The sequence below is a fragment of the Gordionus sp. m RMFG-2023 genome, chromosome 3, assembly GCF_954871325.1.
Source record: "Gordionus sp. m RMFG-2023 chromosome 3, tfGorSpeb1-WG-v2, whole genome shotgun sequence".
In the NCBI taxonomy this organism is placed as follows: Eukaryota; Metazoa; Nematomorpha; class Gordioida; order Chordodea; family Parachordodidae; genus Gordionus; species Gordionus sp. m RMFG-2023.
The window spans coordinates 32024912-32041971 of NC_088777.1; the positions used below are offsets into that span (position 1 = coordinate 32024912).

The window sequence follows — 17060 nt, forward strand, 5'->3', positions numbered from 1 at the left end:
ATTCGTTTTTCTTTTTTAAAGGAAGTGGATTAAGGTGTATATATATATATAATAAAAAGTAAAAGGATGATATGATATTTAAAAATAATATTTATCTTAATTGTGAAAAAATTTAGTTAATTTTTAAGAATTTTAGCCAAATTATTATATTCTCTTTCATGCATCATCACAAATAAAAATAACTAACTATAAGGTAATTTAAAATATCGGAAATTTGGAAATGCTGGGTAGGTACGAACATGTATAGCTGTTGCAAGCAAAGAATGGCATCAGTTTTAATGGACGGAATGTGGTCCCTTTGTAGAATAGATGAAATCGTGAAAAAGAGGGATCTTATATTTATCATGGAAGTTGAATTATCTGGGGAAAAAAGATAAAACAAATAAACAACGTGTATTGAGAATATTTTTTTGAGGGTTATTGAGTTTACCTTTCAACTCCGGTCCGACGCCATTTATCAATGCTGATATGCATTTACAAATCGCTGTCCTAATCGAAACCCTGCTAGAATTTTCTCTCAATAATCGTTCGCAAAAGTGGTTTAGAAGCGACTCGGTATATTCTCTAACGCCTTGAGGGGTATGGTTATTATCTAAGACGAGATACAAAGCCGTCAGGCTCCATAACTTGTGGGAAAAATTTTGTTAGGATATTTCAAAAAAGTTAGTAATATAATTTTAAATTCAACTTTATAATATTTAGGAAACATTGTATTAAGTTTCATTACTTTTTTTAAAAGAGGTGAAGATTAAATTATTTATTTCATATTTTATTTATACCTGGACTTCGCTAGAAACCAGGTCTTGAGACAGAGTGACAAGCAAATTAATAGCAGATTTGAAATCTCCAGATGATCTATCAACGTATTTGTAAACCATACCTAGGGCTAGCGCATAACTAGACCTTATAAAAGGGTCCGTCACATTTTTCAACCTTTAAAGGGAGCGTTGCGGAAATTTATAAAAATGTAATTTAAAAATATATTATATAAACCTTATTGAAATGTCTCTCATTTTTATTCATTACTACTTTATTTTTCTTTCTTCTTTCCTTCTCATTATTTATTTATTTCTATCTATAGAAAAATATGGATTTTATGTATTATTCGCAGATTAAGTCTATAAGTTTTAAAATGAAGAGAATACTCGATTTATTTTCTTTTTTATAAAACTAGTTTTAAAATATCTCCGAATAATTAGTAAAGTATAACTTTATTTAGCGTGAAAAAGTTAACAACAAACCAATTAATAATAGCATATGAGCAGAAATATTTTACAAAATAATTTAAATTTTTGAGTTTAATTTAAATTAAGATTTTGATTCCAATTTCTTTTTCCTCCTAAAGAAGAGAGACTCTCCAAATGGTGAAATAACTTACGGCTACCAATGTAAAAATTTCAACCGAAAATAACCCTTTTCTTTTTCTCAATCAAAGATGGGAAGGTGAATTCTGAAAGGCTGTTAGTTAGTGCTAAAGCACATACTTTTCCAAACAATTTCGAAAGACATCTTGTGCCAGTTTATTTTCTTTCTCTATGGATACCAATTTGGCTAATAGATGAGTTGACAAAATCCGTAGGAGGCGATTTTTATAAGCGAACGCATTAGTAACGAATTCCAATATTGCGGATTTTAGTTCAGAATATATTTTGGGACTTTGACCTGGAGAAGTACACAGTTTAAGCTTGTGAGATTCTAGGTTCTTTAGTCAGTAAAAATGTAAATTTTTGTAAATAATAGTGTTAAATTATAAATTCAAGGTTGTATTAATGTTTTCAGGCATATTTTCTTAGCATCTATATTTCATTTGTTTTAATATTTAATTATTTACGAATTATTAATCAAAATATTAATGAATTCTCTATTACGGTGAGAAAAATAACGTTTAAATTATTCTAGACTACGTTCATAAGTATATATTTTTCCCTCTAAATTATCGGAATAAACAAAACTAATCGATGATAATATAATCAAGAATATTTCAAAAAAAAATTTCAAAACACCCTTTATGAGATTCAGAATTTGTCTATTCAAGCTAAAACAATCATATAGCTCCTGAAATAACATTGACGAGACAATTAAAGCCATTAGATCTTTTATAAAAGACTCTTCAGGAGGCCTTGAAGGCATTCGTGCTATCTTCATCCAAGACATTTTAAAACCCAACATTCCATGTAAAGCCCTTTTACAGAACCTTACCAGGTGGTCCCTTCCATCACCTATCATTCCTATCCTCTTTGGCGCCCGTCTAATAGCTCTCAAAAAAACGGAGGTATTCGCCCAATCGCTGTTGGTCGTTCTTCCGATAAGATCATTGCTTCACGAATCAAGGAATCTTTTCCTCATTTCTGTCGCCACTTCAATTAGGGTTTGGTGTTCCCGGAGGTGCTGAAATTTCAGCTCATCTCGCTCGCATAACTATAGCAAATAGTATTCCTGATGATGTGGTCCTAAAACACGATCTCAATTGCCTTTAATACAATAAAACGTCAACTTTTTGTTACTTTGTTTTGCAACAAATATCCTGAATACTTTTCATACATTCTCCACAGTTATTCAAGCTCTACTTTTCTAAAATACAATAAAAACCTAATCAAATCTCAAGAGGGAATTCAACTAGGACAACCCTTAGGCCCAGCCCTTTTTTGTATTGGGATCCACAAAATAATTCAGGAAATTCAATCTAAATCTATCCTTGCCTTAAATTCCTGGTATCTAAATGATGGCATTGTTTCGAGCAACCTTTCCACAGTCATGTCAACCCTCTCCCCCATCATCGAGAATCTCTCACATATTGGATTATATCCCCAAATGTGTGATTTGCTTCCTAAATCCTACATCCATTCCTTTAGACATGACATACCACGTCATCAACAGAGACGAGATGACACATCTTGGATCACCGATAGGGAATGAAAAGGCCATCGAAACTTTTTAAACTCTCTTAACAATTTATCTAAATTAAACACATTATTTAATTACCTCCCCGCCTATCAATCTTTTTTTTTAATAAAAAACTATTTCAATATACCTAAAATCCTCTACGCCCTGAAATCCCCTCCGATCTTCAAATGCTGCGACTTGCTTGTTTTCCATGAAACCCACATCAAGGGCCTCCTTGAAAATATATTAAGCATAAAATTTTCCAGTTCATCCTGGCTTCAGGCCACCCTCCCCAGCAAGTCTAGGATACAACTTTCCCTCTCAACCTTTATCTCATCTCGTCTGGCTGCTCAATCTATTATCCATGGATCCACTCCTTTAGATCCTGACCTTTCTCAGACCCTCACCTCTTGGGACAGCAATTACCCATCCACTCTTTGTCGTCCTGCCTCCAGCATTTAAAAAGACTGGAATGCTCCTCTGATCGCCCATTTTGTTGAATACCACATTTCGAAAAGGTCCTTTGGAACAATACCAATAGCTTAGCATTATACGCATATTCAGATTACGTATGGTTTTAGCCATTACCGGTTCCAATCTTGGCCTCCCATGACAGGCGAACAGCTACGCATTTCCATAGCCCTCCGTCTTGGCTGCAATGCGTAGTTCCCTCCATTTGTATCGACTGTGGACAGCCCATTGAAACGAAAGCTTACCATCCTTTGCACTGCAAGTTCGCCCATTGACGAACCTCGAAATAAATCTATCAACAACATTCTCCTAGCTGCCCTTAAAAAAGTTAATATTCCACCAACCCGCGAACAAGTGGGCCTCTCAAACGAAAACGTACGCTCCGATGGAATATCCCACATTCCCTGGACTAATGGTCTCCCACTAGCTTGGGACTATACCTGTATCAATTTTGCAGCAGTCCAACCTCTCATTTTCTGTCATCAAAAAGGCAGAAATCCTAAAAAACAAATACGCTGGCCTCATCAACACTTGTTCATACCAATCGTTACCAATACCCTCATGAAAGTTAGGCCCTCAATTTCATTAAAATCATAGGGAAAAAATGAGACAGATCTCAAGGGGCCCCAATGAAGGATTTTACCTTCGTCAGCAGATTTCCCTGATCTCACGGTCCAATTTTTTAAGCATTCACTCTTCTCTAGGTTAATATGTACTCTTTTTTTAATATTTTTTTTCTCTTATTTCATTTAAATCATCTAACAATAAAAAAAAAATTTAAAATTAATTTGTTTTCCATATTGTATTGATATTTTTCAAGTAAGGATTTGGATATTTTTAAGGCATTCGTTTGTTTATGAAATCGAGAGACAATTTTTAAGGATTTGAGTTGCCTTAATAGAATGTTTGATATGAAGTTAAATTCAATAAAGTGATATAAAGGAATCCAAACATGTTAAAAACGGTGGGATTGTTTGATTAATTAAGGTGGAATTATTCAAGTGGTAAAATCAAGATTAAATTGTATACCAGAATTTTGAAGGATTAACAAAAGGTGTAAAGAGGTGTCTTATTAATTCTCTAATTTTTTATATTTCACTGAAAGCCCTACTATTTGGAATCCACATCTAAATTTAAGAAATTGAAGAAATAAGATTAAACAGAGGGGCATTAGTTTACTTATTAAACTAATGTTCTATGAGATGTTTGTAAAATATCTCCAAATTTCTTAAACACTGATTCATTAAAATATCGAGCACATGATCAAACCTTGAATCAATCCTTAATCTAAAATGGCTATAAGAAATTCTTTCAATCAATTAGAATATCTCTCCTTAAATTATATCTCTTTCCCTTTTTCAAGGTTTATATCATCAAAGTTTTCCATTAATATCATTTTATTTTCCCTAAATCTTCTCCCCAAAAGCCACAAGCCCATTAAATCTGTGATGGAGCTGAAATCTTTTCTCATCTTCTATATAACAAGAGCAGAATGAAATATATTTCCATCTAATATTAATACAAACCCACCTCTAAAAACGTTTATCTAAATATGCAAGTATAAAAAACGGGTAAGAATTCTTAAGGCCCAGCCAGAATTTAGAGCTACACATTTTTGAGGTTCTATATATCAATAGGCGTCCACTTTAGATATAATCTCCACCCCCATTCAATACAATTCCTGTAACTCTCTTATGGTGTAAAGCAGTGGAGACCATCCGCCTATAATAGAATGATGAAACTAATTAACTTTAAAAAAAAACACGAATAAAAGGCTTAAGATGAAATCCTACTATTAGGGTTATTCTCATAAATGAAAACTCAAGTCCTTTGTAGTGATAGTCACTCTAAATATTAGTTATTATTGGCTATGAATTTTTTAAGTCGATTCTATTTTGTTAAAGATTTTGTTTTGGAGATGTTGTATCAATATATCAAATCAATCAATAAACTAATACTATATATATTAAAAATAAGGTACTTTATTAAAATAATAAAAATGTTTAATACTCTAAAAGCCAATAATAAAGCGACCGAGATATTGATAAGCGTTATAACGATGGGTTCCGATTGATTCAAAGTTAAACTATTATTGTCTGTACCACCTGTGGAGGATGGTAAAGCTGTCGATGCGTTAGCGCTATAAGTTGTTAAAATTTATAAAATAATAAATATTTTTTCTAATTTCTTTCTAATTTGATTTTGATATGAGGATTAAGCTGGATATCATCATCGGCTTAGGGGAGGGGATATATAAGTCCCGGTTGTGGAGTGTAGTATAATACAAATACAAAAAGGAAACTTTATTGTGTATTGTTTTCTCATATAACACAACGGTAATAATACTACTATTATCTTTACACGTAAAAAAAATAACCTGTACAAAAGGAGAATAAAAAATATCAATAAAATATAATTTAGTAGTCTGTGACATCCAGTGAGTTTAGATTTTCATGCATTCGTTTCTCTTATTTTTACAATTCTTATATTCATTTATTACTTACCAGGTTTGGTGAATAAATATTAAATTACATTACCTAAATAATAAGCTATCAACTGGTGAACATTTTGCAATTGATATTTTAAAAAATCAATAATAAAAAGGTGCTATTCTCTATTTTTCCAATAACAATTTGTGAATAGCAATCTATTCACAACAAATCTTTGCAATTTAATAGCTAATGACGAGTTATTTAATACATATTTCCTTTATATTTTGACTCGTTTAATTGTCCATTAAGACCCAAATCAACATTCGCCAATTGCCATTGAAAGTGGGGGGGGGGGGAAGAGGGGGGGTATAATTATTTTAATATTATATTGTGAATAACGACCCAATTAGGTTTTCAAATAAATGAGACCATGCAGCTGGGCTCATCGTGAAGAACCTGTCTTAAGATCCCTTATTAATTAAGTTTGATATAACAAATGTTTTCACTAAGTTAGACGGTCACATATAAAATAATGGCTTTTTAGAAAAATATCCTGAATATAAAAATTATATATAATTAAGCAGCTCTCAAAGGCGTTTTAAGATTATATGAGCACAAGAACAGAGACTAAATTGTCGAAAGTCATTAGCATTTTAATGTTATATTGTTATAAATGCCCTTTCTGTATGCTATAGCATTAAAGCCACCCCACTCCATCTTTCTTTTTCTATAATTCTTATTTATAATTTCTTTTAAATATTTTATACTTTGATGTCATCCTAGTTGGGGTAGAGTTGAAGTGCTTCAATATTTGTAATCTATGTTTATCGGCTATGAAAGGAAATATTTTAGCGAAAAGAGCCAACGATGAATCCAATAGGATACAGGGAAACGGAGGATTTAATCGTAAGGAAGGATACGTCAGAGAACCCGTTAATGATACCTTAGATTGGTTTATTAATATAGAGCACTTTATAATTTTAATTTAATCATAGTGTGTTTTTTAAGTTATTATTAACGCAAACTCAGGTTAGAATGACATAAATAGTATCGATAAAAGTTTTTTGAACGAGAGAGAAAATTTATTAACATGTTTTTCCCATAAAACCATAAATTTTAAAAAAAACTAAAATTAATTATTTACCTAATATTATTTCAAATTTTATCATTAATTGCATTTACTTTATCTGTGTTGGAATTCGATATCAATGGAGAAGAATCGATGTTATACAAATGGTAATTTGCTACAATTATTTCAGAATCTAGCTGCAATTTTTATAATAACATAACAAATAAATTTTTAAATTGTGTGTTTAATCTAGTGATATTAAAGGTTACTTTTGAAACTTAACTAGTAAGAGTTACTAATTACATTCATAAAAAGATAACTAGTTACAGTTAATAGTTACATATTTTAAGATGTAACTAGTTATCGTTATATATGAAAAGTAACTAGTTACATTATAAGTTACTTTATAAATCATTTATATAACGCATCATTTTTTTTATATAATTTAAAAAAATTTACGATTTACAAATCTTATTCAATGGTATTTTGAAAGAAAATTTACAATTTATTTATATAAAAATATTATTACACTGAAAAAAAATCCAAAGAATAAGAATAAAATTACATCTAAATAAAATATCAGAATATCTGGAGCCAACTATAAAGGATAGAAAAACTACTGATATTATTAGTCCTAAAGTAATTATACCAATGGATAGTGGTTTAAAATTAAATGCCTAGTTAGATGAAAGAATTGGCTCTTTAGGAAAGGGTACCTTCTGAGAGCCATTAAAATATATATTTATCTATAAATTTAGCAATGATTGTATCTCCAATCGATGTCAGTGGGTTTGGAAATTAAGAGTAATTCAAATAAATATCTTTTCAAAAGTGAAGTATCTCGTTTGTATCATACTTTAATGGAGCAAACAGAGCATCCAAATACCACAGTTGAATTATCACCTACAAATTCAACATAGTTACCTGCAAATCAACCTCATTAGATTTATTTAATAAAATTATAACATAAATTTGATAATTGATTTGTTTTTTTTTGTAAATCTATTTTTATATATAATAAAGTTATTATTCCATATTCTAGTGTCCATTTTTGAAAAATATATATAAATAACTTTATTTAGCATTTATTAGAAATATTTAATCAAATTATATCATAAATTTAAAATTTGATTTGCATTATTTGTGAATCTATTTTTATATAATAAAGATATCTTATTCTACTTCTAGTGTCCTGAGAAATGTAAAATATATATAAATAAGCAAACTATTCAAAATTTATTTAGTATTTTTATTAAAATATATAGATTATTATTATATATATATTAAGGTAGGATAAACAAATAAATATATATATGTATATTTACAGATGTGTGTACATTTTTAAAAAAAAGAATACATATACAATCATTTATGAATTTGAAAAAATTCATAAATGATAAAATTTCTGATATATTTCTTGCTTCATTGGATGATGCATTGCTTTCCCTCATAACAGACATTCGGTGTTTGTAACAGAAATGTTGAACCAGTATTTTTTGGGTATTTTATATGCATATGTTTTCTATCCAAGGCCCCAAAACAATTTGAAAACCCTGATTGAATCATAAACTCTTAGGAAATCCAAATAAACAAAATATATAATATGTATTACCTAATTTTACCTTAAGGTAAGAAATAAACTCCATTTTATTAAATAAATTATAAAAAAACGTACTGCTTTCAATTTAAACAAAGATGCGTTACGTTAAAACGTACTGCAAACTCTAACGCTCAATTTGTGCGCACTATGACATATTATGTTAAAATAATCTTACAGCGATTTGTTCCCATAGCTTGGCTGTAAATGACTTAGATGCTGAAATATACCTTTTTTGGAAGGCATAGGAGTAGTATTGTTAAACGGCACGATTTGGGTCGACTTTTAAAAACGACCCAATTAAGATTTTAGTTAAAATAAAAAAGGCCTCGAGATTTGCTAAATCGAAGTCCAAACCTTGCCATCTATGAACAAATTTAAGCTATTATTTGGCCAAAATCTTAATCGAGCCCTTTATAAAAATCGATCTAAATTGCGCCGTTTAACAATACTACATATGAATCACTTAAGGTTAATATTGCCTGTACTACCAGTCTTCTCTATGTGAAATCTAAAATACTTTTTGAAGCTTGGCTAAGGAAATTTAACATCAAAGTCTGTTGTTTTGGTAATACTTTTAAAAGTGGATGGTGAATTATCTATTTCATTATTATGAATCATTTGAAGGTCATCCTCATTAAATGACGAGTCAGAGTTCGTATTAAATTCTGTACATAGACGTCCCTTCGGAAATTTCTCTCCCCAAAATATATTCAATATATAACAATATAAAAAAGAATTTGAAGAAAAAAAATAAAGTAAATAATTTTAAAATTTTTAGAAAAAGTGAAAAACCAAAATTATTTCTATAAAAATATAAATTAACCAAAAGCCTACAAAGGTGAACATACCGTTAAAATTTATGGCAATCACATAATGTGCTTTCCCCCCTAGTAAAATCCAGGCTATGGCTATGATTCTATGTCTGATTCATTTATCAATATCAACTATTTAATAAAGGCCAATATATAGAATCAGATATTATTAATTAAAAAATATAATATATCAAAAATAAAATTAATTATTTGAATATATTTATAATAATATATATGAAAATTTAAAAAGGAACTAGTTATATTTAGCAGTTACATTCTATAAAATATAGCTATTTACAACTAGTTACAGTTTACAAATATAACTAGTTCCTTTAGCAACATTAGTTTAATCAGTTATTTTATAAACGGAAAAGGACTCTAATTAAAGGTATTTGGGAGTTTATCAGATATTTTGAGGTGCAAATCCACAAAAAACTCCTATTATGTAAAGCATTTTGAATAAAGTTAAGTAAGCATCATTATTATCATGCAAAATAATATCAGTTTGTAAACATAATTTTGTAATACCAAGTTGGTAAAATTAATATTTATAAAAAATATTAATTATATTATTTTAGAAGAATTAAAAAATTATCAGTTAAATACGTTTCAGAAAAATATCTTAAACAAATGACCTGATCTGTTTAATCCCGTTAAAACACATATATGAGCTAGGCTAGCTTATATTTTAAAAAATAGGTGTATATGTCGTAGGGTATGGAGGAATTCAGTATGATCCGATTTTGTAATAGGGGCATGGAAAAATCTTTAAAACTAATAACATTTGTAGCGTGAGTATTTTTAAAATTTTTTAACTTGATCTTGCCGGAATTGTATACCAGCATGTGTGTAGTACCTATGTCCACAATTAATTTGAGACAATTTTGTCATGAAATTTTGAATCAATTTTTCTGTAGATTTTTGTATATTACGAAATTTCATGGTAAGATTGTCTACATAGTGGATTACAATTCTGGAAAATGATATAAATTTTAAGGTTTTCACCAAACCTTAAATTAAATTCTTTCATACCCTATGCTGCAACATCTAATAATAATCACATTATTTTATGCAAAAATTATTATTTCAGTAAGGTTATTCACAACTTTATGTGGCAAGTCGTAACCTGTAAAAACTTACTGATTTTTATAATTCTCAAAATGTGAGTATTTAAAATAAATATTTATATATTAAATTACCTCGTATCTATCCGAATAAACCTGAATTAAGGTGGTTAAAACGTACATGTAGAGTATAAATTTATTAGTTTTACAAAAAGGTGCATTGTGGACTCAATAAAATGAAAATGATATTAACATTAAGCGTCAAAATTAATGTTGACTATATTTTTTCCTCAACTTGAACATTTAGCACTAATAACATTGTTTTGTCTCTTTTTTAAATGTATTTGATATGAAGAAGTAAGTTTTGCTTTTCTTTTTAAATTAACCTCTTTTTAGTTTTTTTTTACTTATTCATTTTTTATTAAATTATGCTTTTACAATATATATGTATTAGATATGTGCTAAAACGTAAATATATATTTTTAAAAAAGATTAAATTAAATGACTAATATAAATACTATTATAAACGTAATCTTTTTTATACGAATTTAAAAGTTTTTCGAAATAAATTTTTTTATACATAAAATTTCATGGATTATATAAAAATATACTAAATTCTCCAATTCCTGCTTTTGTCCCCGTCCCGTATCAGTATACTTTGGCATCAATATTCCAATTACAGTTTCTTGGCAACCGACGACCGTTATTTCTTCTGCGTTGATCCCGTTGCTTTATATAAGTTTTAAAAAAATAATTAAAATTTTCTAGCATGGCGAAGAGCGTTTTTTGAGGAAGTCCCCGGATGATTCATGCAGGGATTCGAACCGAACCCGAACCCGGAGAAGTGAACCCGGGTTTTTAGAAAAAAACTCTGAACCCGAACCGAACCTGAACCCCATTTATAAAATTTCCAAAACCCCGAACCGAACCCAAGAATTTTATTTGAACCCGGGTTCAATCGGGTTCAGTGTATTATTTAAAATCATATATTAATATATGTAAATACAAATATTATATTTTCAAATTTCCAATTAAATGAAGTCTTAATAAATTTTAAACAACTTAATTCATTTATGCCATTTTTAAATTTATTCTCGATTCCTATTGGAGTGTTAAAAAATTTTAAACAATTGAATTAATTTACGCCATTTATTTTTAAATTTTTATCTTATTATTCTTAAAGATTATTAATTAGAAGAAAATGGTTAACAAATCAAAGTAAAAATTATTATATTGTTAATTTAAAAAATTCTAAACATCTAACTTAAAAATTGTTAAATGTAGGGCAGTTTTTGTGAACTTATTAAAATGATTTTAAAATTTATATATGCTAATCATTTATTTTTGGTTCAGTTTAATTTTTACAAGATATTAATGAAGTGCATATTATAAATGAAATTAAATTTATAAATATCTCTTTTTTAATTCTGAAATCATTGCTATTTAAAAAAATTGTTCTCTTTTTATAGATTTAAGATTAAAGATAAAGTCATATTTGATAAGCATTTTACCCTTAATACAATAGAAAAAAAATCAATATGTTCATATTGCAAAGTAAAAATGTCTGGTAATCACTTGTCAAATTTAGAAAGACACCTGGAAAGAAATCACAACAATGAATATTTAAATTATTTAAATGAAAAAACCAAATATCAGGAATTGTTAATGGCAAAAAAACCTAAAATTAATATAGAAACCTTTTTTCCAAAAAAGCATATAAGTATAAATATATCATCTAATGATTTGATGAGTTCTATACTAGAACTTGTTACTGTAAATGGCCGGCCTTTATCAATTATTGAAGATTCGGGATTTCAAAGAATTATAAATCCACTCCTATCTGGGCTCAATTTAGTTATAAACAAAGAAAATTTATCCAGAACTATTAATAAAACAGCCCAATCAATTAGAGACAAAATATCGAGAGAGGTAGAAGGAAAATTAATAAGTTTAAAAGTTGATGCAGTTCAACGACTAGATAGGTCAATTCTTGGTGTAAATATTCAATTTATATCAAAGTCCATTATAAATTTGAGGACTCTTGGAATTGTAGAGCTGAAAGAGAGATGTACAGGAGAATATATAAAAGAGAATATATTAAAAACTTTACTAAAATTTAAAATTAATATTCAACAAATATACACAATTACTTCTGATAATGGTTGTAATTTTTTAAGAGCTATAAAGCTCCTGCAATCTGAAACTGATTATGATATAAGGAGTGAATCAGCAGATGAGGAAAATATGGATGTAAATGTATATAAATATGATATTGATGATATACAAAATACTTTTTTATCAACTATTATATCCTATCCGATTTATAGTGTACGGTGTGCAGCTCACACACTTCAGCTGGCACTTCAAGATGCTATAAAATTATCACCTATTGTGGAAACCATTGCAAAAGCTAGGAGCCTAAATTTAAAATTAAGACATCCCACTTACCAAAAGTTATTAAAAAATATGAAACTCCCTAAGCCTGTGTTAGATTGCCACAGATGGCATTCAACCCATGATATGTTAGAAAGGCTGATTTTACTAAAACCCAATATCGAAGATTTTTTTACAGAGCAATCTGATTATTTATTGACTGAAGATTGGAAAGAGATAATAACGATTGTTGAAATTTTAAAACCGCTAAAAATCGCAACCAAACAATTCCAATCTGAACAGTTAACACTGACAGATTTTTATGCAGCATGGTTAAGATGCTGCATCGAACTGGAAAAAAATCCAAACCATTTTGCTCAATTACTATAGTCTTGTCTTAAAAACAGAGAAGAAAGGTTTATAAAGAACGAAATTCTCTTAGCTGCCATATACCTGGACCCAAGATACAAGGTTAATTAAAAGCTTAGTAAATTAATTATTTTAGATTTATATTAAAATTGTTATTTTATGAAATATTTAAATATAAATCCTTAAATATTACAGGTATTACTTAGTGATGATGATAAGATTTGTGCGAAAAAACATCTTGTCAATTTATGGAGACGAATTAAAAGCTTAACAACGCCGATTTTATCTGATGATATTAGTTCCGATGAAGTTATTGAACAAGAAGATGATTTAGAGAAATTGATACAACTTAAAGAAAGGCAGGAGAAAATATTTAAAAGAGGGCCAACGATTGCTGAGAAAAGTATTGGAACAATAATTACTGGATTTAGCGATTATAAAAGATTAGATAAGAAGGAAAATATTTTGCATTTTTGGGAGTCTGCTAAGCTGGAACACCCTGAATTATATATTTTATCTAAAATCTTATTTGCTGTTCCTGCAACCCAAGTTAATTTTTCATATTTTCACATATAAATACATTTAACATAGGTTAGCGTTGAAAGATCTTTTTCACATTTAAAATTCATTCTTTCACCACATAGATCGAGGATGAGTGAACAACTCTTGGAAGATATTATGCTAATACGTCTAAATAAAATTTTTAAAATTGATACATGACTATAGCTTTGTATTTTTAACTATATTTGCCTATAAATAAAATAAAAAATTTATTTTTTATATCAAATTTATGTCTAGTTTTTTATTATGATTTAAATATAGAATTTTTTTTATCAACTCAAAAATTCTTGAACCCGAACCGAACCCGAACCAAACCCCGGTTCAAAAATATTTCCCTGAACCGAACCCGAACCCACCTTTTTTTTTATACCCCGAACCGAACCCGAACCGAACCCTGGCAAAAATTTTGTCGGGTTCGCATCCCTGGATTCATGGATCATTTTAAAATAAAAATGTTAAATTATAGCTCTGTTTTAAGTAAGGTAAAATAAATTGTATCGCCTCAAGATATAGCTAACATTATTTTTTTTATATAAATAAATACTAACAAGTTCTCGGTAAAGATAAGGGGGGAGGAAAGCAGAAACTGCCGTTCTTATAAAAGAGCTAATAACCACTATAATAGGGGGAGGGAACTGTCATCTTCTTTCATAAATATAAAATACGGTTTTTTTGAAATTCAATGCTTTTCTTTCTAAATATGATTGCATTTCCTATTAAACTTTAGTTTCTTTATTTTATTAGGCTTATTAGTTTTTTTATTTAATAAAAAATTTTAATTAAAAAAAACATTATTCTAAAAATTTTATATGATCTTCTATAGACCATGCTAAACTATTTTCTTGTTTTATTATATTCATGCATGAAAACAATTTAATTATTTTTTTAAAAAAAAGTTGATGTATTTTAAAATTAGTTTGTTTTATAGCATAAAAAGAATCAATTCCTGTTGATTTGAAAATTGAGTTGTTCCCGATAACAAGCCAGAATTGTCTAATTCATTCAACCAAAAAGCGGAAATTACGATCAATTCTCCAGAAATTTCTCATCAGACTAAATATACACTCTGAATCAACATTCCAATATGATAAAGAGATAATAATATAACATACTTTTTCAAAATTTAGAGCAATTTTCTTAGGAAAAAAGTATTCATTTATTTTCGCGATCTAAAAAACGGACACATCAAATAATGTAAATACTAAAACAATCCCAATTAATGATACAGAGCTATTTAATAAAGAAATAGGAACTTCAAGTAGACTTATAAAAAAAATATTTATCGGATTAGGAGAAATCGAATGATATTGCATCGATGCGTGTGCGGTTTGAAAATTTTACCATTTCACTATAAATTATTTATAACAGCTGTTTGGGCTGATATCGCGAGTGTGAATTTTATTAATTTTGAATACTTAAATTATCTCAGAATCGGAATACAAAATGCAGGAAGAAAGGGCCAATGTGATTATCATGATAAAGTCTCATTATTTCTGAAGCTAATAAATTCATTAATGCAATCATTTCATAAAAACAAAAAAAACGAATTTAGAAACAATAACTGGGAAAAGCTAAATATTATGATACTTGATAATAAATTAGAATTTGAGAAAGTTGGATATATTATGACATTTTAATATAATAGTAATAAATTAATTATTTCAGGAATCCATGCTCTTCATCCAACAATAATATATCATAACAAGTTAGGCTGAAATGGGTATACTTTATTTTTCAAATAACATAGCCCAAAATTTGAAAAAATGTGCAATACTATATTTTCATTACCACATTCAAATTCTGATTCATAGCGTATATTTAATCTAATGAAAAATTTCTGGATAAAAGATCCTAATAGATTATCAATAGCAGCTTAAAGGAGGTGTCCTGGTTCGACTTAATTTTGATATGATACTTTAATTACCTTTTAGCCTCGACTAAACAGCTTTTGAATTAGGACAGCCCTATTTGGTTCATTTTAAGTATTTAACGGCATTGTAATTTTTTGTATTTTATTCTAGTATTTTTTTATTTATTTTTTTATTTATTTTTTTTTTCGTTTTATTGTTATGTTTTTTTACTTTTTTGTTTATCGTTTTTTAAAAAAATTTCTTTTGCTTTTTAGGGTGTTTAGTCGATACAAAATAGCCAGTTAAACAGCCATGTATTTGGAAATAAGTCGACCCAGGACAGGGCTTAAAGCTGATTAAATGATCAAACATAATTTTAAGTATACTTGTAAAGATTTTCAGGAATATGTAATAAATAAAAACAATTTAATTAAAAATATAAAATCTTCCTAAAATATGAATGAGATTAATTTTATGAACTGATTTTTTCAATATTTTAAAATCTATTTTTTTGTTATGGCTAAATATTATTTCGTTTTTATTTTAATAAATTTGACAACCTTGAAAATAACCCTTGTTCTAATAAAAGTTAACGATTAAAATTATGTACAATGAAAAAAAATTGTCATTCTTCCCAAAGCACACTATATACTTTTTATAATTTCTCCCAAAATTCTTTTGATCATTATCAACGTAACCAGCCCCATCTATGTTTTGGATACGACCCCAAGAAACAGCTGACGGGATGTGTGGGGCTGAAGTGTATCGAATGGGAGAGGATAATGCTGGATAGAGAATACTCATATTATTAGTAGTGGTATCATTTTGATAATACGATGAAGAAAAAGAATCGGCCGATTGCAAAGTTTCAACGACAATCTCTCTTAGCAGGGTATTATAGCTTTCTAATTTAAGTTATAAATATTATATATATCGCATTTTCATAACTTATTTCAATTTTAGCTTAATTTAGCATCCAGCTTTGTGACATTCTTAAATTTTATATAATTAAAAAGGGCATTTAATAAGTTAAATAGAACGCTTAACAAATCAATTGAAAAAAAAAATATCAACTGATATTCAATGAATACCCGTCCTTGCTAACTAGAGCTTTAAAAAAAACATTCAACTCGAAACATAAATTAAAATTGCTTTTTTAACATTAATTTATAGATAAAGGACAAAAAAGCACTTAATTATGTTTAATTATTATAAATAGCAAACTTTTATTTTAATAAATCAATTACTTATTATGTAATCGAATTAAAGGATGATTAATATAAATTATATTAAATCAAGAATAATTTATAGTAATTATATTTTAAAAATTCCCTCATATAAAAAAAATAATTTCGTGAGTAAAAGAAAAGAAGAAAAACTTTCAAATGTTTTGGGTGGTAAATGATTGATGATGGAAAACAAATGGGATTTGGCCCGACAAATTACAATGATGAGATTCGGAGGCAAATTTCTAACGGTTTCTGTAATACTTTTTTGTTTATATTATATGATAGGGGAATAATTAAAACTACGAGTATATAAAGCAACGATTAAAATTAAAATCACTTCTGATTTC

The 17060-nt window shown here is 28.3% G+C and overlaps 2 protein-coding genes across 5 annotated transcripts in view; one reads left to right on the forward strand and one right to left on the reverse strand.

Annotated features, from left to right (window-relative positions):
• LOC135926044 (HEAT repeat-containing protein 5B-like) overlaps nt 1-17060 on the reverse strand; it is a 69629-nt gene that overhangs the window by 34066 nt on the left and 18503 nt on the right. For all 4 annotated transcript variants that reach the window (XM_065461707.1, XM_065461706.1, XM_065461705.1 and 1 more), the window contains exons 14-23: nt 16864-16973; nt 16137-16389; nt 10943-11060; nt 6969-7052; nt 6554-6729; nt 5365-5494; nt 1485-1702; nt 780-933; nt 431-626; nt 188-360 (exon numbers count right to left, since the gene is read on the reverse strand). In XM_065461707.1, the coding sequence (XP_065317779.1) occupies nt 188-360; nt 431-626; nt 780-933; nt 1485-1702; nt 5365-5494; nt 6554-6729; nt 6969-7052; nt 10943-11060; nt 16137-16389; nt 16864-16973 (1612 nt within the window). The remainder of the gene's footprint in view (nt 1-187; nt 361-430; nt 627-779; nt 934-1484; nt 1703-5364; nt 5495-6553; nt 6730-6968; nt 7053-10942; nt 11061-16136; nt 16390-16863; nt 16974-17060) is intronic.
• Nucleotides 11917-13620, forward strand: LOC135926570 (uncharacterized). The gene is made up of 2 exons (XM_065462493.1): nt 11917-13175; nt 13269-13620. The coding sequence occupies exon 1, from the start codon at nt 11997-11999 to the stop codon at nt 13092-13094; it is 1098 nt and encodes a 365-aa protein (XP_065318565.1). The 5' UTR covers nt 11917-11996; the 3' UTR covers nt 13095-13175; nt 13269-13620.

Excerpts from the sequence above, each read along its gene's own strand:
- LOC135926570 (XM_065462493.1), top strand. The coding sequence starts at position 11,997 with ATGGCAAAAAAACCTAAAATTAATATAGAAACCTTTTTTCCAAAAAAG.